General features: G+C 37.0%; 1 protein-coding gene across 1 annotated transcript in view; it reads left to right on the forward strand.

The window, feature by feature from the left end:
• Positions 1 to 4,742: 4,742 nt before the first annotated feature.
• Positions 4,743 to 20,633, forward strand: part of LOC102039986 (carboxypeptidase Q-like) — a gene marked incomplete at its 5' end in the record, with an annotated part of 93,678 nt that continues 77,787 nt past the window's right edge. The window contains one exon of the mRNA XM_005423486.2: positions 4,743 to 4,992. Coding sequence (XP_005423543.2) covers positions 4,743 to 4,992 — 250 coding nt within the window. The remainder of the gene's footprint in view (positions 4,993 to 20,633) is intronic.

Genomic DNA, 20,633 nt, shown 5'->3' on the forward strand with positions numbered 1-20,633 from the left:
TGCTTGTTTGGTAAAGGTAATTTTATTGAGTGCCCAGCAGTAACTAAATGCAGTTTTCTAAATGTTAATTTAATTGGAGTCCATGTGGTAACAGAATAATGCTGTGTTCTTCTTCAAAGGGAACTTTCCTTGGTAAGGCTCCATTACACTGCATTATTTATTTATACTATTTAAATCCACATTTGTATAGTATTTTTACTCTGCAGTTTCTTAGCATTTTCTGTGCATATTCCTTTTTGGTTTTGAATTTGACAATCTTGATATCTTTTCAACTTACTGTGAACCAACAAATCAAATCCCACCAAGACAATCTAAGAAGCAAATAAAGCAAGTGAGTCTTGGGACAAATGATGACAGAAACACAAAATTAGGCTGAATTTATTTCTTTTATGTTTTGCCAAGTGGTTGTAAATGGGGAATAGTCTTGATTTTATTTTTATAGACCTAATTCTTTATAGACCTAATCTTGAGATTAACAATACTTTTGACGTTTTGACTAATTGCAATTACAGTTGGCCTCTCTTTCCAGATATTGGTGAGAATCTTGGAAGAAAATGCGCAGTTGGAGTGCACACAAGGGCAACTTTTCTTTTGTAAGGAGTTTGTGGTGCTGGAAAAGGGGATTTACTTTGTAGAGTTCAGGCTGTGTCATGCTGCTTGTGATGCAGAGGAAGTTACAGGAGTGAGGTACTCATGAATAGGTACTCTCCGTAAATAACTGTGAGAGCCAGATGTGTGGTTTTCCTCCTGTTTTGCTGCAGTATGTTGCATCACCCCCTTTAAAGTGAAAAGCTTTGTATGTGATGAGGGAATTTTCTGTGCTATGTAGAATATACAAGTGAAAAAACAACAGCAAAGTGTGTGGAAGATTGTGAGCCTGTTACCGAGTTAAGGCTGTGATCATGCTGTGAGTATAGCTAGTGCTTAATGTAGTCATGGCTCTACTCAGGAATGTATGTTATCATTTAAGTCAATATTAACAAGTTCATATTAACAGTATGAATTTTTAGTTTACATGTGGTTCATACAGAGAATTTTACATGGGTTCTGTAGAAAATAGGTGGTCACATATGTAATTAGAGTCTTGCAGTGTGTTTGTCCAAAGGAGCAAGCTTAGACAACACTGGCAATTCTTAGACAACATTGATTTTGCATTTCTCAACTCTAGATTGCTTTTCTAGGTTGATGTGAAGAATAGTGCACTGGGGGTATGTGCATACACATTATGGCTGAAATAAATCTTTCTAAGCTTTTGTATAATCAAGTTTTGATTGGTTGGAGTTTTTTTTCCTTTTAGCCATGTTAGAGTTCTTGTAATGTCATACTTACTTCTCCCCTTAGGAGATTGCTATCATTTTCCAAGGCTTCAACTTGAGATCTGTTTTCTATCAGAGCATCCAGTTTAGCTTGAAGCACTGGTTCTTATACAGTTTACTTTTCCTTGGGCATTTTAGCTTATCTTAGAGATAAGGGCTGGAAGTGCAGGAACAAAGTAATGGAGCATGCAAGGTCAGCTACCATAGTAAGAAGAGTTAGAACTGACCTGACACCAGCAGCACATCTTTTAATCCACATTTTTTAGTTTCTCCATATTTTATTGTTACTCAGAAGAGAAACTAACTAGCTGCTTTTTGAATTTTTTAGTCTCCCTTTACACTTTTGTGTAAGATACAAGCCACATCTGTTTCTTATTAGCCATTTGACATGTACCACAGAGAAAATGTGGGGGGTTTTTTTGAGCCTTTTCTCTGCTTTTATTCATACTATGACACTTCTCTTAAATACTTTCCAAGATGTGAAATCTAGGGGTTTATCAAAAGCAAAACTCAACCACTTTATTTATCTGAATTTTGTCATCTGTTGATCAAGAATGTCAAGACCAAATGACTGTGAGTTTGTACTAACATTAATATGCTTTCAATTAATAGTTTAAATATGGATGTGAGGTTATTCAGTAGATCTAAAATCAAAACAGATACTTTTGTTAAGTAAATAAAAAATAATGGGAGAACTACTTACCATCTCTTCTGAACACCAAATTATGGTATTGAACTGGGGTAGCATGTATTAAATAACCTAACTACCCTTAAAGTTTTGCAGAATTAATTTAGGGTTTGTTGGACAACAAGATTTTTCAGAGTGTGTGTTTGAAGCAGATGCTAACATCCCTCCCAGGTGTTAGTGGGAAATTCCAGAGGTGCACCTTACTTGCCTGTCTGTAGGTACCAATGTTTTTAAGTTAAATGCTTATTCAGAGTCAGGGTTCTTTGTGATCTCCATAGCTGCTGTTATGTGATGCTTTCCTTTCATTTCCTTTTCAAGGTGCAAGGAATGGTAAATGCAAGAGAGTTTAATTACTTTTTTTTTTAGTAAGATCTTTCTTCTTTTGAAATAATAGTCCCAAAATAATGTTTGTTCATAATCAATGAAAAGAAACCCTTTCTTGTCATCCCCTCTGCTTCCTCTCCCCCCACCCAAAAAAATTCTTTCTCCTGATTTCCCCAAACTATGTCCTGTTTGCCCTGTTTTGAGCCAAACTAAGAAAAGCTTCTCTCCATCTGTTACACAGAGTCTGATAGTAATTTCTATTTTGTTAGTTCTTGCTCATGTCTTGCCATATGGTCAGTAGCCTTTCCAGTTCTTGGTTATCTCTACGTAAAAGGTACTTAATTTGCTCTGCTTACATTTTTTTTAATGTACTCTTTGGCATTTTATTAAGCAATTTATTATGTAGATGATATACTTAAAACATGGCATGATTTGCATGCATGTAAACTTCAATCAGGTGCATCCTAGGATGTTTAGTGTCTGCCATAAATGTTTTCTGTGTGAGTTCATCTTGCAGCATTAGAAATCTACAGTACTGTGATATTGCTTTGTGTCTTTCTACCGGTCATGCTTAGGGTCCATTTCCCTTTTTGTAGAAATAATTTGGGCAGTCATCCATTCCTGTCAGATCCTGGTATCATCTAAGCCCATGCCAATATGGTTTAATTTGGGTAATAGAGTTTACCTTTGTAATGTTGGCAGAGTGGTAGTTTGAGCATACAAATGGCACTTCTGGGTAACTTTTAGGTTTATTTTTTGGGCTAGCTGGGTAAATTTTGTACCTGCAAATGTTCCTTTACTTGAGGTGTGTAAGCACTGACAACTGTGTGAGTTGTCAGAAGCCTTATCCACAACTGTGGTAGAAGATCAGGATGGAGCATCTGCAATAAATGTGCTTTGCTGCTTAAATTGGAGAAACAAATACAGTTTAAGGTGTTTCTTTTGTTGAGCATCTGAGAAATAACAAGGACCTTGAAATCAATGATAAAACTTGAATTACTGCAATTCAGCATATACACCATATTAGTACTAAGACATAAACCTGCCAGGAGACTCAGGCAAAAACATTCATTTAAAATTACCAGAAACAAACAGTTTCTGGTCCATTGTTGAATGTAGGGTTTGGGTTTTTTTAACATTAGTACATTAAACCGTCATCTCTCTTTTTCTTTTTTTCCAGTCTGTTTATTTTACGTTGTTTGGAAAGTCTTTTGGTTAACATGCTGGATTTATCCGCAAACACTCAAAGAAATATTAAACATATGCAGCAAGTTCTCACAGTTTAAAAGTGGGGATGAGGGGTGCCTCTTTTTTTATCCAACAAAGAGAAAGAAAAAGAAAGGAAAAAAGGTCGGAACTTATAAGTCTACATGGGTTTATCCCACTCAGGGAGTATTACATGGCACAGGAAATGCTGAGTTTCAGGTTAAATGTTATTTCAAAGGTGAGCCATGGGTCACCTGACCTGCAAAGCTGATGGAAAGAGACACTGGCCTTTGATTGAGGTTCAGCTGTAACAACCAGGAGCAATAATTTCCTGAACTGTTGTCACTTAATAGACTGATCTGTCTATACTCTGAGGAAGCTCCTGTAAGACCTCTGTAACTCGTTTTTAGGATTTGCGTGTGAAATAAATGTTTATACATATCTACTCTGCAGGTTATGTTATTGATTACAATATGACTTGTTATGGTTGAGAAGGGATTATTCTTCTCAATAAATATAATTGAATAATGTCTTCCATTTTACCTAATCTATAACCTTACAAAGTAAGGTTAAGGAGGTTTTTCCTTTCCTCCTTAACATATCTCCTCCAGGAATTAAATAGAGGGTTTTTTTCCAGTTTAGAAGACTTAAAAATAACCCAATTTAAATTTTTTATTCTTTGTTTAAATGTATAAAAAAGTGTGTCTGCTGCTGTGAGAAGGCTCACAGGTGAAGATTTTCATGCATTGTGCATGGTTCTGGGCAACTGGTTTTGGGTGGCGCGCTCAAGCAGGGGAGTTGGTCCAGATGATCTCCAGAGGTTCCTGTCAACCTCATCTGTTCTGCAATTCTGTTATTTGGAAAATAGCATTAAAATTTAATAGTGAATTTTAATTTCATTACTTGCCACAGGAAAAAAAAATGCACTTATGGTAACCTGTTCATTTAGACTTTTCATTCCTTTTCTTTCTGGTGAATGGAGTGTGATATCAAAGCATGGCAGTGACCTAAATAGAGCTGACAATGACTAGAATTCTAGACACATTTAATAGAAACAGTCAGATATTCTGATTAGTGTAAAAATACTTGATGTATTTTGTCAAAAGGTTTTTTAAAAGTTGTAGCTATATCCCTGTTGAGAGTATGGCAGGGATGGTCCTGATGGTCATTCTTTTTAATAATTCTACAGTATGCTAAAAAAATTACAGAGCAAAGTTGTTAACACTGTGTTTTGTTGTTTTTTTTAACAGTCCACATACTGGGGGGCAGAATTACCAGCCTGATGTACCCCAAATTCCCACTGCTTGCATCACTGTGGAAGATGCTGAAATGATGTCACGAATGTCTCTCCGCGGCACTAGAATTGTTGTGCACCTGAGGATGGGAGCTAAGACTTATCCAGACTCTTTGTCCTTTAACACTGTGGCAGAGATAGTTGGAAGCAAGTACCCAGAGCAGGTGGGTGAAAATATACAAAACCCCCTCATTTTGTCTTTAAAAATATGGAAGAAACAATCAAAAAACCAAACAGGCCCTTTTGGAGAAATCCCTAAAACAAGTAACTTTTATTCACACACTCTTCTATATTTTAGACATTTTTAGCTTTTCAGTCTTTTACAAGTAACAGGCTATGTTTGGCAGGTACATATGGTTGGAAAAACTGTCTGCACCACAAATTCTGTTTGAACATTTCATAATTCTACATTGTTGTCTTCCATTTGTAAGACTTTTCTTCTTGCTTTATCTTTTTCTCCAACTTCTTAGCTAAAAATCATACAAACCAAACTCTTGGTGCTGAAGGATTTGTGCCTGGTACAACGTCTTCTGTGTCAGCTTACAATAGGGAATTACTTTTCTGTGAGTATGTTTTATTGTGAAAATGTTGATGAAACCTCAATTACAGCAGCACTAGAAATTGCTGCTGTACCTACTGAGCCAAAATGCTTTGTTAAACACTGTACTTTTATGGCTTCAATGGAGAAGAAGAATGACTATCTCTGACCTTTAAACCAGGCAAGAGATTTTATGTATTTAAGAGATTTTGTCTTTTCTGAGATGACAGTTCAGTAGCTCTGGCTTGTGGTGTCTCAAGAGATTCTCAATGTTAGCATGAGTGTTCAATTTCAGCAACTTGGTCACTGGGCAGGGAAATAGTAACTACCCTGATGGTTGATTGGTTTACATAACATCACCTGTGTCTCTAGCTTCATGAAACACATATTCACCAAGTTAAATGTTCCAAATTTTTAATTGCGGTTCATTTAATTTAATTTTATGTCATCTGCATTTTTAACAATGTTTCTAACCAGTTAATTGGCTGTCTTTCCTGAATTATGTTTGGTATATTTCAAAATTTGGCATTTCAATTCAGGTTATGAAGTGTTCAAATGTAGACTTCAAAGATATGTTAAGGTGCTTGACTGGACTTAATTTTCTCTTTGCTGTCCTGCTCTGTTTCTTTAAGTATTGAAGCGGGTTGGGATCTCTCCACTACTTTACTGACAAGCTCATTTTTCTTAAACACTGGGTAAAGGCTTATTTACAAGCCCTCTGCTGATGATAATGGGAGTGGTAGTGGACACACTTTGAAAATGTAACCAAGAAACCGAAAAATAAAACCAGTGAATGTTTAGGTTTTTTAGTACTCAGTTCCTGTTGGAGCCTTAATGGATCCTTCACCATGCTCATTCCATTGCATTACTCTGGTAAAAATGGGAACTATCTCCCTATTTAGGCAATAAAATACATGGCAGATCCAAACTCTTACAATGCTCTCTATGCCAAAGTGTTTCAAAATGCAGTACAGATCCAGGGGAACAGAAAGGTGCCGTTTCCACGGGCCAAAATTTCAGTTTAAGTTTTGAATTGAAACAAACCCAAATCTGGATCTCTGAACTCTGGGTGAGAAATTAACAATGGGTGGTATTGCTCTTACAAAGGTCTAAAGCAAAACAGTTTAAAATTAGGTAAAAACCTCTGAAGCATAGCTGGTCACAGGTATTGCAGCAAATTATGACTTAAACCCCCGAAATGTAGTTGAAAATGAGAGTTGCTATAGGACACTAAAGAAAGTGTGTGAAGTCTGGTGAAAAGTGATTCAGCTCAAGATATAACTACACATTTAGGTATACTTGTGTTCATCTATATATTGACCAGAATTAAATATACTGCTTGATTTATAAATAATTAATTGACTCCTTCCATGAGATTTTAACATATTTATTAAAAATAATCATCATGAACTGAAATAATATGTCTGACAAGTTTATGCTACAAACAATATTTATTATTATTAAAATGCATTAACGGAGAAAATTCTTTTTTTCCATACCTCTTTAGAGTTTTTTGGGGGGTTCTTTTTTGTTTTGCTTTGGGGTTTTTTTGGGATTTTTTTGTGTGGTTTTTTTTTTTTTAATTTTTTTAATTTGACCACTTTTGGAGCTTATCCAGTTCTGTTCTCCTTTTAAAATCATTTTTCCAAGTGCTTTATGTGGATTTTTGCAAATAGCAATTGGGGATTGGGGGGGTAAAACTAGAAAAGTGTTAAGGAAACCAGAAAAATAATAGTTGATATATTTTTGATATCTTTTCCTAAAATTTTCTTGTATTTTGGACTTAGCTTTCTGAAAGTCATTCCTGCCTCAAGAAATGTTGAAATCATCAAAATGGATACTCAGAATTGTTTGAGTTGCAAACCTTATTTTAGGTACCTATGCTTAACTTCAACACATTTGCATTTCCAAGTAACCTAAAGCAGTAAAAGAAGTGTGACTACTGCTTTATGAAGCATCAAGCTCTCAGGGGTGCATTCATCTTCAGGGGTGATGATGTGACATGAGCGCACATGTCCTGTGTCCTTTTGAGGCATCTTTGTACCCAATGTGCAAATACTTTTGAAAAATTAACCCACTGATACTTCAGGTTTCCTTCCTGCTTTATCCTTTCTGTTTGGCTGGTCAGTAGGCAGTAAGCAATTGTTCCAGCTAGCAAAAATGTATGGTGAAATCTACTGCAAGCTGCAACTTTGCAGGAATAAGTTTTCAGGTGGTGTAGAAAGCCTCTGAACAGAAAAAGGAAATGGATTTTGTAATTCTGTCAATAAAGTTCAGTGTCTCACCAAAGTCTCTGTTCTGTTTATAATTGTATTATTCCTTCTAAGTTAGGAAAGGACTATTCACCCCAGACAAAACTCTTCCTGTGTCAGAGCAGGTGTGATCATGCGTGGTCAGAGCAGAGACATCCACCATCCTCAGGGGAGCTGAGGTCCTTGTTTAGTGCCTGCTGAGGCCTGATTAACCTGTAGATGCCTAAAGGAGGTGAGCCTGTGCCTATAAGATCATGAATTCAAGATTCACCTTTTCTTCATATAAACAAATAGGAAACAGTGGGACCAAACATGCTATGACTTGATGTCCTGGCAACCTTTCTGAGCTTGGGATCCCGTTCTCACAGTGCTTAGGACAGCAGTGAGAGTAAAAAACCTGTGGGTTGTGAGATTTAACATATTTAAGCTGGTATGACTGCTGACAACTGAGCCAAAGAGTTTGTGAAATGATAAAGATATGGGAGCAGAACCTGCTGAGGTCCAGGCTATTGCAGGTTAGAGACATTTGCAGTCCATTCCTGACTTTTATCTTGGATGAGTATTTGAGAATTCTTTTGCACCTAGGCCCATGCTGCTAGCATCCTTTTGTGTTGTATTGTGTGCTGGTGAGATGTTTTATTTAAACTATGTAAGCTGACGCTGGAGACTGACTGACTGAGAAATCCACAAGTTAACTAATGTGGTTTTCATTTGAAATTCTGGCAGAGTTGGCAGTAAAACATGTTTGTCTTCTCATTTTAATACAGATGTAACATGATTGGTCTTAAAGCACAGCAGCAACCATTCCCATCTCTGGGGAAATGCTATAAATAGCAGCTGTTTGTTGTTAATCTGGCTTCAATGTACCTAATGTGCCAAACATGGAACTACAAAATATGTGATTAATTGAAAAGGTATCAAAATGGATAAAGTTATAACTCTTCTGCAATCTCGACTTTCAGTGTCTTTTCATACTCTGTGTTTCTTGGTGTGCAATGCTGTTTTACTTATCTTACAGTTACTAAGTGATGGAAAAACTGTTTCCTAAGTGCCCTACAAAGCACATAAATTTGCTGCTCATTATTCTGTGATCCAGGATAAATACTTTAGAGCAGAAACAGAGGAGCTTATAAGTGGCCTTTTCAGAATCCTGGAGAGCTGTTCCAGAATTCACTCTACAAAGCTTTTTGGCCTCCTGGTTTTATGGAATGCCATATCTGCAGTTTGTACAATTTGAAAATTGTCTCCATTTTGAACAACAAGAACATGAAAGACCATTGAAGAATGCGCTGTAGCTTAGAGCCAAGTTTGATCAGCACTTTGAAAGTAGCAGTCCTAGGGATGACCTGAGAAACAGAGATGCTAATGTAGTAGCATGGATTGTGAGGGTCTTTACCAGTCTGTGATGGATGTAACAGAACCTGCAAAGGATATAGATGCTTGTTTATTTTTTCGTTCTTCTTCCTTTCCCAGTTTCAAAGATCAGCCCTGTCTCAGATTTTGTGATACTGGGCAAAGATCCAGAGAACAAGAGAACATAAAAATTGTAACAGGCTTCTGAGCCTGTTAGGCATTCGTGCACATAACAGAAGAAATAATTTGTAGACCAAAAATCCACCCCAACCTCAAGAAAAAAAAATCAACAAAAACAACCAGACTTTTCTGAAGATGTGTAATACTCAGTGCAGTGTTGTTTTATGGCCTGGCATCAGTTCTACATATGTTAACAAAATGTCTATCCATTAGGTCTTTGATGTGGCTTCCAGATATCCCTATGCTCAAAGTAAATCATGCATACAATAGGGCTTTGAGGAGAAATATCTTAAGAGCCTGATGCCATCATGTTATGGCTCCATTATCACATTTTCTCCATGTGGATTGTTTTGCTATTCATTCCAAAATGTTGAATGGTTTCTAAATGCAATTCTGTGAACCTTTCTCCTGTGACTGTAAGCTGATCCCTGTTGCTGCTACAATTTAAGTGAATTTAAAAGAATTAGAAGATTATTATGGTGATTTGGTTTTGAAAGTTTTGAGAGTGCCAGCCCATTACTTCATGACAGTGAACAGATGGGCAAGAGAAGTAGAAAAAGAAATGGTGAAAAAGAAACAAGAGAAAGGATGAAGAAAGAGCATTGGCAATGTTAGGAAATTTATTTTCTTTGAAGAACTTTTGTTGATATTTGCTGAAATAAGTAGTACCTCTGGGTGTGTTTGTTTTATTAATAACTGGCTTTCGTACTATTAATTGGAGGCTGTCTTTTATCCTGTGCCTTGTGGGAGTGGCAATATTGCTATCATTTTTTCTAAAACAGAGGTCTTGTCATGATGAAAACAGTCAAATTAATATGAGACTGATATGGAGGAAATTTTTCTTTGTAACATGATTATTTTATTTCTTTCTTTGTTTGTTTATTTAGTTGTTTTAATTACCAGAAGACCTATCAGATTTTAAGACTAAAGGGCATGCTGGATTTTGTGGTGTAAAGCATGGCAAATATTCTAAAACCTGAATCACCTATTGAAAACCCAAGAGCTGACTGAAAGCATTTAATTCTGCTAGGGAAAACTTGGCAGTAGTTCCCCTCCTGATTAAATGGCCATTGCACCCTAATGTAATCATGTTTTTAGAAACTTCAGTATCTGGTATGCAATAGCTACAGCTTAAATTTCATTTGTACATATGGGGTTGATGTTGTTTAGTGGCAACAGTTGAAAAACATTGTACTACTTAGAGCTGGCTGTCTGAAATATTGGTGGAACAAATGAATATTTATATGTGGAAGAAAGATTCAAAACAACTTAGATATTTTCAAAAATTATTTTCCTGATGCAATTTTTCTGGAAGGAGTTCTTGAAGGGTCACCAGTGTATTGTGATCTTTATGAAGTTCATGTGTTTTCCAAATAACCAGACCATGTCCATATGTGGGCAGGTGAGAGGTGGGGGATGGTCAGGGTGGTAGCAGTCTCTGCTGATCTTGAAGGTACCCAAAGCTGCTCTGTGTCCCAGCTTGGTGATACCAGAGGAGGACTAAGGGATGTACTCTACTAGGTCTGGGCAAATGAGCAACTCTTGGAAAGGGTTCTCCTCTTGCCAGCTGAGGCACAGTTGCTGTCACTGCATATAAACCATTGCAATATGAAGGAAAAATGTATTAACTTTAGTGACCACCAGTGCCTGCTCCACAAGGAGCAGCATCTTCTTAGAGTCTCAACTCACTGGCATACAGCTGGCAGTGTCCTGGGTCACTGCAGCACCAGGGTGACACTGACAAGGGATGAGGACGTGTAGGTGGCCTTCTTCACTGGAGTCAAGTGGAGGATTGAATTTGGAAGAATTGAATGGCTCTGTCACCCTTCTATATACGTTCTATTTTTATTCTCCTGATGTAAGTCTAGCCAGTGAGCTTCCTGCCTTCCACCTGAGTGTGGTCATAGATATCACCTGTACATGACAGCTGGCTGCCCACCACAGCTCCTTCCTTTATTTGAATCTAGACTGGTTTCTGTGGGAATCTATAAAATTCTAAAGCTACTTGCTGGACCTTTGCTCTGGGCACTACTCTTCTTCAGAGTGTTTGGTTGTGTTTTAAATCCTTTACATCCTAAACTGTAACCAACTAAATTCTGACACTAGAAATTAAAAAGTAACATGTAAAGTGCTTGTTCTGTTGGCCAGCAAATGAATCAGAGCATGCAGTTTTGTAGTCCTTTTGACGGTGTGAGTATAAACAGATAGGCTATAATATTTTTTCTTTCGAACCATTCTTTTTTGTCTACTCCCACATAGCAGTTTAAAGAATTACTATGGGATTTTATTTCAGTAATAATTTACAAATACACATAGGATTTACAAATGGTTGTGAAAGCTCTTTTCCTCCACGTTGTAAAAGTTATGTTCTAAAATTACACTGTGTCTTTCTTGCATTCTGATATGCAAGAATGTCTAAAGGGTAGTCCTGCATTTGGCAGATCTAAAACTTGCCTAAGGTGTGAAGTAAGAAACACCAGAATACTGAGGAGGAAGGAGAAAAGAAACAATATTTTTCTTTTCATTATGGATAAGTAGGTGCCAGAAAGACTAGTGCCAAGTGTCAAGGGTTAGTCTCAAAACAACTGTTCTCTACAGGGGTTTTCAAATACCTGTACTTGTATGTTTGTATTTGTTAGCTGCAGACTATATGCTTAACCTTGTACAACAGAAGGAGAACTACCAAGACCTTCTCTTTTCATGAATGTCATCTTAAAAAAGTACATCTTTTCCATGCGAGTTTACTGGAAAACTGCTTGTCTAAAAGTATGTGGGCTGGATATTGAGGGCTCTTCAACACAGATTCAGAGATTCTCACATGCAGGACCAAGGTGGAAGATCTGACTGTGAGATTTTTACCTAGTGGACAGAGCTAACATTGTTGATGGAATGGATGGAGAAATACTAAAAGAAATGAAATGAAAAATGCTCAGGTTAGGACTGAGGTGCAAGGAGGAAAGGACTTGGTCTGCTAATCACATTGAGATACCGACAGCAGAGTTTTTACTCTAAGAACTGTGTGATTGCAGCAGCTGAGATGGTTACTCAAGGATGTAGTGGAGTATGTAGCAGAAGTCATAGTTTTGGTGGACAGACAGAGCTGGTGAAACATGGAACCAGCTCCTGAACTGTGGGTAGACTTGTAGGGTTTTAGGCCTCCCATTGCTGCTTCATGAGATCTGGGAGTGGGGAGGGGTGGTGTAAACAATAAGCTACAGTTGGTGTGGTCTTTAATGGACCACATTGGATGGAATTGTTCTCAAAACCTTGGTTTACTAACAAAGTACATTATAAAAATATTACTATCATTTGTTCTTTTTCTTTTTAAAAGCTTTTAAAAATTCTTTAAAATTCTTTTTCTATTGTCGTGTAGTTTATACTTTGATCTAGAAGAAGGCCCCAATGCTTCCAAGACCTTAAAGGTCTTGAACTTGGCTACTCTAGCTTTGTTGTAAATGTAGTTGGAATGGTACAAAGATATTTGCTATTGTTTGGCAAAGCAAAATGCCCTGTAAAACACATAATACCAGTAAAATCTGTCCAAAATGCTTGTTATTAAAATATTGAAGATCTTGTGATCTGGCAGGCATAGATCTTAAATCAAAGAATGAGTTTTTTCGTAAAGTTTCTCAATTATTGTCAGTACTTATACCAATATGTCATGTTATAATATGTAAGTTATCTAGAGTTTCATTGTGCACAAATATAATTCTAATTCATTGTAACAGGTAAATGGAACTTTAGACAAAAATCCTCCTGCCTCTTTCCAATAGTATTTGTCACAAATGTAAACTGATTTATGTGTTTAGAACTGAGATCCTATTATTTTTTACTGAAGTCGCAAAGGATAAAAGGATGTTACAGGGTCTTTAACAGAAAATGTACTCTGTACTACAGGTTTTGTAGCTTTGCTTCTTTATACATGCTGAAAAGCATGTTCCTCACAGTCTGCATTGGCTTTTCACATTTGTCATTTATCCCATAGACTAATTTACAGATTTGAACAAAAATATACTAAAATGCGTGTTCTTCTGTTAGTTACATAATTCCTTGATATCTGAATTCTTTCCCAGTCTTTGAATTTACAACCGTGATTGTGAAATATTAGTCTCAAAAACCGTTTACAGTTTTCTGGTATAAATTATTCAGAAAAAAACCCTGTGTTCCAACTCATTCAATCAGATATTACCATGTTGAGGGTGAATGGAATAATATCATGATGTAAGATGAAATAGTCTGAAAACTATATTGTGTTAGAAATTGCACCACATCAGTGGGCTTTTTTCCCGAGTGCGCATATAAGGAAATAGAGATAGAATTCTCTGTGTATTTTAAATATTTTAATGTGGGGAATTATATTAATGTTGTCACACTACTTCTTTACAGAAGTAAAGCTTCTGAGCTTTATTTTTTGAATCATGTACCTGGCCTTATGATCATTGTGCTTCGTTTTTACTTTAAGTGATGTCAGCTGGACAAAGATTTTTCTCATCCTCTTTGTGTGCCAAGTTTAATATGCTGCTTATGTGAGAAAGTATTTAATGAAATAATAATCTTTCACTGTAAAGGAATTTGTTGCTGTAAGATGTGTGTATATATATACATAAGATAGTTTTAGGACACTGCCTTCTGTGACGTGCTGCTCAGAAGAGTAGAGCATATTCTACCATTCCAAATAGGAAATCTCAGTCATCCAGCTTCTTGCCAAGAGAAAATTACTCAGATCTAAAATGTGATGTCCTCCATCATCTTCTTTCACCTTTCAAATAATCAGGAAGAGGACCTGAGGTCACATTATTCTTTGTGAAGGAAAGGAAATACAGTATCTTTAACTGTTGTCAAGTATGTTTCTGTCTGTCTTATCTTACAAGCAGGTAATACAGCTCCTGGTCTGTTCTGCTTGTATGACTTTGTTTCTTGGCATTGTGAACCTGATGTCTTGGGTTTATATTCTCCACTTCTGCCTGAAGTCCGCTGACCTTAATTTATATGTTAAAGTGCTCCAGGGATCTGTTCACTTAGCTGGAATTAATGTTCAGATGATACTTTGTTTGACCGTCTCTTAACACGTTCTGCAAGTGGTTCTGCGGGTCCTCCTGGAAGACTGCAGCTGTGCATATAAATAGGCTACAGTTAATAACCCTATTTATAGCAAGCCCAAGTCTGATGTTTTTTCTCGCTAATTAGACTTTCCAGACTTCAAATAAGTTCAACAAAATAATTGGATTGCACCCTTATTCACTAAGTATGATACATTTACTTTTTCATTGATTAATTTGGCAGTTTAAGTTAAAATTGCCTATACTAATTTAAATCATTAGTTTCAGGAAAGAGATACAACTAAGTATAAACAAATATAAATAAGATGTCTTTGATAGACTGGTTAAATTTCAACAAAAAGGGTAACGATAATATTCTAGATTATGTGAAAATACAAAAACTTTCTATTCTTTTGTCTGTGGACTTTGTTATGCACAAAATGTCCTGCTAGGGATCAACATAACAGCCCTTCTTGCTCCTTCAAAATACCTAGCAAACCTTTCAGAATGCTTGAGAATGCTTTCAGAATGCTCCAAGTCAGCAATGGTTAGGACTCAAATTACTTCAATTTTCTTTAATCTCTAACAGGGTTTTCAGTGAATTAAGAACAATTTGAGCTAAATTCACAGTCACACTTCATTGTGACCTCTGAATCTGGTGGTGACTGGACCACGGTGAGGGAATGTGATTACAGGTGTTGCCAGGGTCAGAAACATGAAAGTACTAAGTACTCTGAAGAAGAAAACAGCAATTCAGAATAGTCCTGGCAAATTCATAGGAATCACTCATACTCATCAGGATGAAATGGGATCTTTGGGAAGCAGAAATGTAATGTGCAATGTGCCCCTGGCAAGGTGCCTCATACAAGATCCTTGCCCCTATTCACTGAAAGCAGTTCTAAAGTACTTACAATTTAGCAGGCATGGCACAAATTGTACAATGAGATTATACCCAGCTTTTCCTTGGAAGGTCTGCCCTGCCCTGTAAGAAAGCACATTTTAGATGCATTCACAGCTTGGGGAATTGAAGAGTCACACTTGAAGAACATGTTTGTACAGGGACAAGTGGAAGCTTCTAGACAATCTTTCATGAGTGCCTAAGTTCCTAAGAGAGCATCTGGTCGGGCATGCTGTAGTTGCTGCTGTTTGTTTCAAAAGCCTCTGCATGAAAGAGATGGCTTTGTTTTCTAATGATCTATGTAGCCCATTTAAAAATCTTTTAGTGATCTTTCAGCATAGGATTCTGCAACATCACAAAGCACAAATCTTAGTTATTTAAGATCCAGACAGTAATACGTAGTTGGGAAAATACAGAATTTGCATGTCTGTCAAATTAAATCATTTGCTATTAAATTCAATGTTGGTAAGGGGTAAAGGAATCCAAGTTTTTGTTGAAAAGCACAGAGACCTCTCATCTTTGGTTTTTAATAAGAAACTTTTCTTTCATGGGGAAAGGCTGTATATGTTTAAAGGTAAAACAAAAAGAAAATTCCAACCAAACCTTCCCCTGCTTAACTGAGGATCTCTTTAGGCATTTAATTAAGATGATCTCTGAAAGCCACTAAAATGTTGAAGAACGAGCAGCTAGCTTGCAGTAATTTTAGCTGTTAAAATCTAGTGGCATAGAAACTGTACAAATTGCTATAAATACAGTTTAAGTGGTTTGAACAGATCTTCTTTGTCTATAATTGCATTTGCATTTAAATGTATATTTTTTTAGGAATAGATAAGGATTTCTTCTCTCAGGGTGGTACAAAAAGATACTAGCATGGTTTCAATAACTTCATTTTGCTTCTTTGAGCACTTTATAATCTATTGTTGAATCTTTGAAGCAGAGAACTGATTTTTTTTTCTTTTCCCTTATCTGAAACCACATATTTGATTGTAATGTGAATCATAATTGCTAATACCAATTTAAAACTGGGCTGTTGAAACAAGCAGAACCAGAGATCAAAAGATTATCTGCACTGTGTCCAATAAATACAGTCTGTTGCTTTATGGATGCAACACTGACTTGGGATATGACTGTAGTGACTCTGATAATGTTGTGTCTTTTCTATCATGTAACTCAAACCATCCATCTCTTGTGGCGTAGAATAAAAGACATCTTTGTCTCCTTTTTTGTTGATGAACCAAGTGCAGATACAAACTCTGTCAGATGATAATTCACAGAAGTTATTTTTCTGAAACAATTAGCATAATGTGCAATTGCTCTAAAACTGACCTACTAAATTAGTAATTAAGAAACCTCCATTTATCTAAGGTTCTCTAGACAGTCCACTGAAGAACTGCCATTTTTTCAGACCTCTCTTCAATTTCTCTCCAGTGTCTCAAGTTTAATTAAACCTTTGCCTCTAGAAGAAAATAAAATTATTTCTGCCACAGGTTTAACAAACCTGCATGCTTAATGATTTTGTTCTGCAGTTGAAATTGGAATTGATTGAATGTGTGTATCCATACATAAGATCAATATTTTAAAATGTGATATATATAAGATGTTTATCACAATCTTCTTTGAACCTTGGAAAAAGGATCTTTTCACTCTTTGTTTTAATGCTTATTGAAAAGGAAAAAAAGGAGAAGTGATAGCATAAATAGCAGAATTGACTCAAACTGTGAACAAAGGAATGAAATAATTCTACGTCACTTTTTTCACATCCTAATAAATGACACGAAATATTTAATTGTGAATAATGAAACCACTTTGTAGGTAATTCAAGTATCACAAATTTACAAATCTGAAGCAAATGTGAATTCAAGATATCATGATGTTATCTCCTGCTTCAGTCTTGGACCTGGAGTTGCAACCTTTACTACTGAAACACTACCTGCATAGCAGATATTGCACTGCTTTGCACTGGTGGGGTGCCAGATTTCTACCTCCCTTTGCCTCACATCCTGTCATCATAAACCAGCAGCCTTCCTCAAGATGTAATCCTCGCCATCTGGCTTACTGAAGTCCCTTTTTGAAGTGGTGTGGGTTGTCTGTCGTCCTTCTCCCATTTGTTTGAAATTAAATGCAGGAATTGTTTAGCTGTGTGCTACAGCCAGATTCTCACACTGTGGCCTGCAGAGTACCAAATGATGGAAACCTTATTGGTGGTCGACCAAATGAGTCAGCTGGTGGGCAGGCTGCAGTTTTGGGAAGAGGGAGGAAATGTGCAGGTCACAAGACTGTGACCCTTGTGGCACTTTGGCTCAGCTCAGCCATGAATGGAGTCATTTTGTGGGCCAGGAGCAGACTTTTGAATGAAGAGGTGTGCTGAAATACCCGTTGTGTTTCTTGCTGTCATCCTTATTTATTTTCGTGATGGTTTAACTGTTTGCCTGCTCTGCTGTTCCTCTGCTGAGTGCCTGCACGTGTGGTGAGCGTGTCTTCCCCAGCTCCCCCAGCTGGTTTGGCGTGGGGAGTGCTGACTTTGCAAGGCTGGGTCTTGGGGAAAGGCAGCTGGAGGTTGGGAGCTTTGAGTGGCTGTTGCTGAAGAGATTTTTTTGCCTTCAGTTGACCACTTGATGTAATCTATACAGTGCTAGCATTTTGAGTGAGGCACATTTATTTTGATTACAAATGTTAAGTAACTGCTCTCCGAGTCCAAGGTAACCAATTGCTTCTCCTACCCACTTCCAATTTATGCCTTGAAAGGAAATGGGGGAAAGAAGTATTAAGAAAAAAGTTTCTACTTTTGGGTATTTATGCATTAAAGTACTCCAAAGAAACGGAATGTTCTAACTACTATTCTGTCTGAAGCTCTCATTCACAAGGAAAACCACGGAGGTACTACTCAAAGGCCGCTGTAAGCTTGTCTGGTGGAATTTAGCCTTCTAGAGTTGGCATGGTCAGTGTCCAGGGCAGAAGATAAGATACCTGTGTTTTGAAGTTAATGGTTAAAGAAGAGAACAACATTCATGGCTTCCTCACTTCTCTGTCAAAATGCTTCTATCCTTCCTCAAGCAGTCCCCATGAGTGGTGATGTAACTCCTGTTGTTCACTTCTCTCTTCCTACTTTTCAGCAGCCTCAGAGAATTGTGGGATGAGCTGTTAAGAAAACATAAACTCAGGCACAAATAACATGACAATGAGACAAGTCTACATTTTCTTTCTTCCTCACCATGGATTTCAGCTGTAATAGGATCAAGATTGCATTGATCTGGTGCTTAGATGAGATCAGTTCACAAATGAAGAACAGATAGATGACGGTGAATTTGACAGAGGAGAGTTCTAGTGGGACAAAAAGACATGCTGAGAAACCCACAAACCTGGTACTTCTGTCTTCTACTGAAGATATGTACCTTATATTGGTAAATTTTATTTGGTTATATTTAAGGTACTGATCCTTCTTTACTGCTCTTGAATTTTATGGGCCTATACTGCCTAAAAACACAGAATGAAAACTTTACAGTCAGTAGGTATTCTTTTCTTGCCCTTTGTCAGGGCCACCTTCTGACAAAGCTGTTGTAGGGGATGTTACTTCTAAAAGTTGGTCCAAGCCTGTAGAAATAAATTGCTCAGGAAATAAGGCATTCACTGACCTTTTGTTCCAGAGAAAGGCAACCTTCTCTCACCTCACTTTCTCTGCTATGGAGATACAGCACTATGTCCAACTGTAAACAGTATTCCTCCAGAAAAAAAAATAAACAAAACTTTTTAGAAGACATTCCCATGCATGGTTTTGTCTGCTTGAAATAGATTTTAGGACAAACAGTAGATGACTACTGTGTCAACCCATCACAACTCCACTGGGGTTTAGTCTAGCATTTGAACTCCCTCATGTAGAGAAGTGATGTCCACGGTGGGAAAGAGCCCAGAGCAGCCCTCCCTGCAAGGATTCACACACAGGACCTGTCAAGAAAGAGAAACCCAAGTCACCAGTCCAAGAATGCAGGTTGTCCTCTTGGATGAAGTAATTTCTTTGCCTGGGGATTCTCTTGGATTTCATAGTCCTTGCAGATGCCCAAATATTCATGATGCTAGTAAACACTGGCTTAAGCTTAGTTTGCTCAAAGATAAAGTAGGCCAAATCCATGACTCATGCTGATCTGTATATTTTTTTTCTTCCTCTCTTTCTTTTGCTGGAAGTTAAACAGCTTTTCAAAGATTCAGCAAATACCAAATAGGAGCAGCCTGTGTGCTAAGCTCCCATCTCAGTGTACTGCTGACTTCAGTAGTTTTCTGCTGAACAGAGTTCAAGATCTGATATTACTACTTTAATGCTCTACCTGACTCCACTGTCCATTTTTAAATTTACTGGTCAAAATCTCTACAATCAGATTGTCTGCCAGTAGGAGACAACTACCAGAAGAAATGAATATAGTTGATGAAGTGGATTCTCCCAAGGAAAAAAAAATCAGACCTTATATCCATTTATTAGGATTTTAACTTTCCCTTCTGCTGATATCATTCTTGTCCAACCAATCAGTCATATGAGTGAATGAAGTTATTTCTTTACTTAGTCTCAGGAAAAGGAGGACTCAGAGATTTCTATTTTTACATTCATGGGAATGTGTTGGTACAATCATGAGGGGGATCTTAGATACCAAGGAAAATGTCTTCTAAATTTATTTCTATTTTCTAAAAAAGTAGCATATGCTGAATCCTCCTTTTTTGCTGAAAGTTTTGTTGTACAGCCTGACTTGCATACTTTGGGAAAAATCTTTGGCTGGAAATAAATGTTCTGCGCTGCAATATGAATATTTTTATTCACTAAAACCTGCTTATTCCTAGAAGACTTGGAAAACTTTGGAAGAAATTTATGCTGTGTAAGATGCTTTGTTTCTGGGTGTGACAGTGCACAAATAATATATATCTGACATACTTGGGTATGGAGTTACATTGTTCTTGGCAATCTAATCAGGAAGATATTTAGTGAATATTGTCAGAGCTGGGAATGGACCAGAGCACATACTTATAAAACAATAGCATAAGAGCAACTCACTTTTCCTTGGAATTGTAATCCATCTGAGTTTCTTAGTAGAGATTTTTTTAAAACTATATATAATATCTGAAATTATATCTAGGATCTCCATTTTGATTAATGCTCATACAACTATTTATTCAAGAAGCTGTGTGAAGGATAAAGTGCAATGACCAAATCCAGCAGGTTCACTCACTCTTTCTTAGGGCATATTTTTGCTCCATTTGCTGTCTCAGTGGTAACCCATGCAGTGTACTTTTCAGCATAATTCTGCATTAATTGAACATATTCTCAGGATTTAACTATATAGACATGTCTTTTGAAACATGTGACACTGTTTTCAGCTTTTTGCTGTCTTACAAGAATGGAAATCCTGTAACTGAAAGTAGATTTGGTAAATTTGATTTATTGTCTTGTTTGAAAGTGTATATGAAAGAGCTTCCCAGTGATGCTGCACTCAGAAACCATAACTCTTCTGAAGATAAAAGAAATTGTAATAATCCTTTCACTAGCTAATTTCCACATACTGTA

The sequence above is a fragment of the Geospiza fortis genome, unplaced genomic scaffold (genome assembly GCF_000277835.1).
Source record: "Geospiza fortis unplaced genomic scaffold, GeoFor_1.0 scaffold200, whole genome shotgun sequence".
NCBI classification, from domain to species: Eukaryota; Metazoa; Chordata; class Aves; order Passeriformes; family Thraupidae; genus Geospiza; species Geospiza fortis.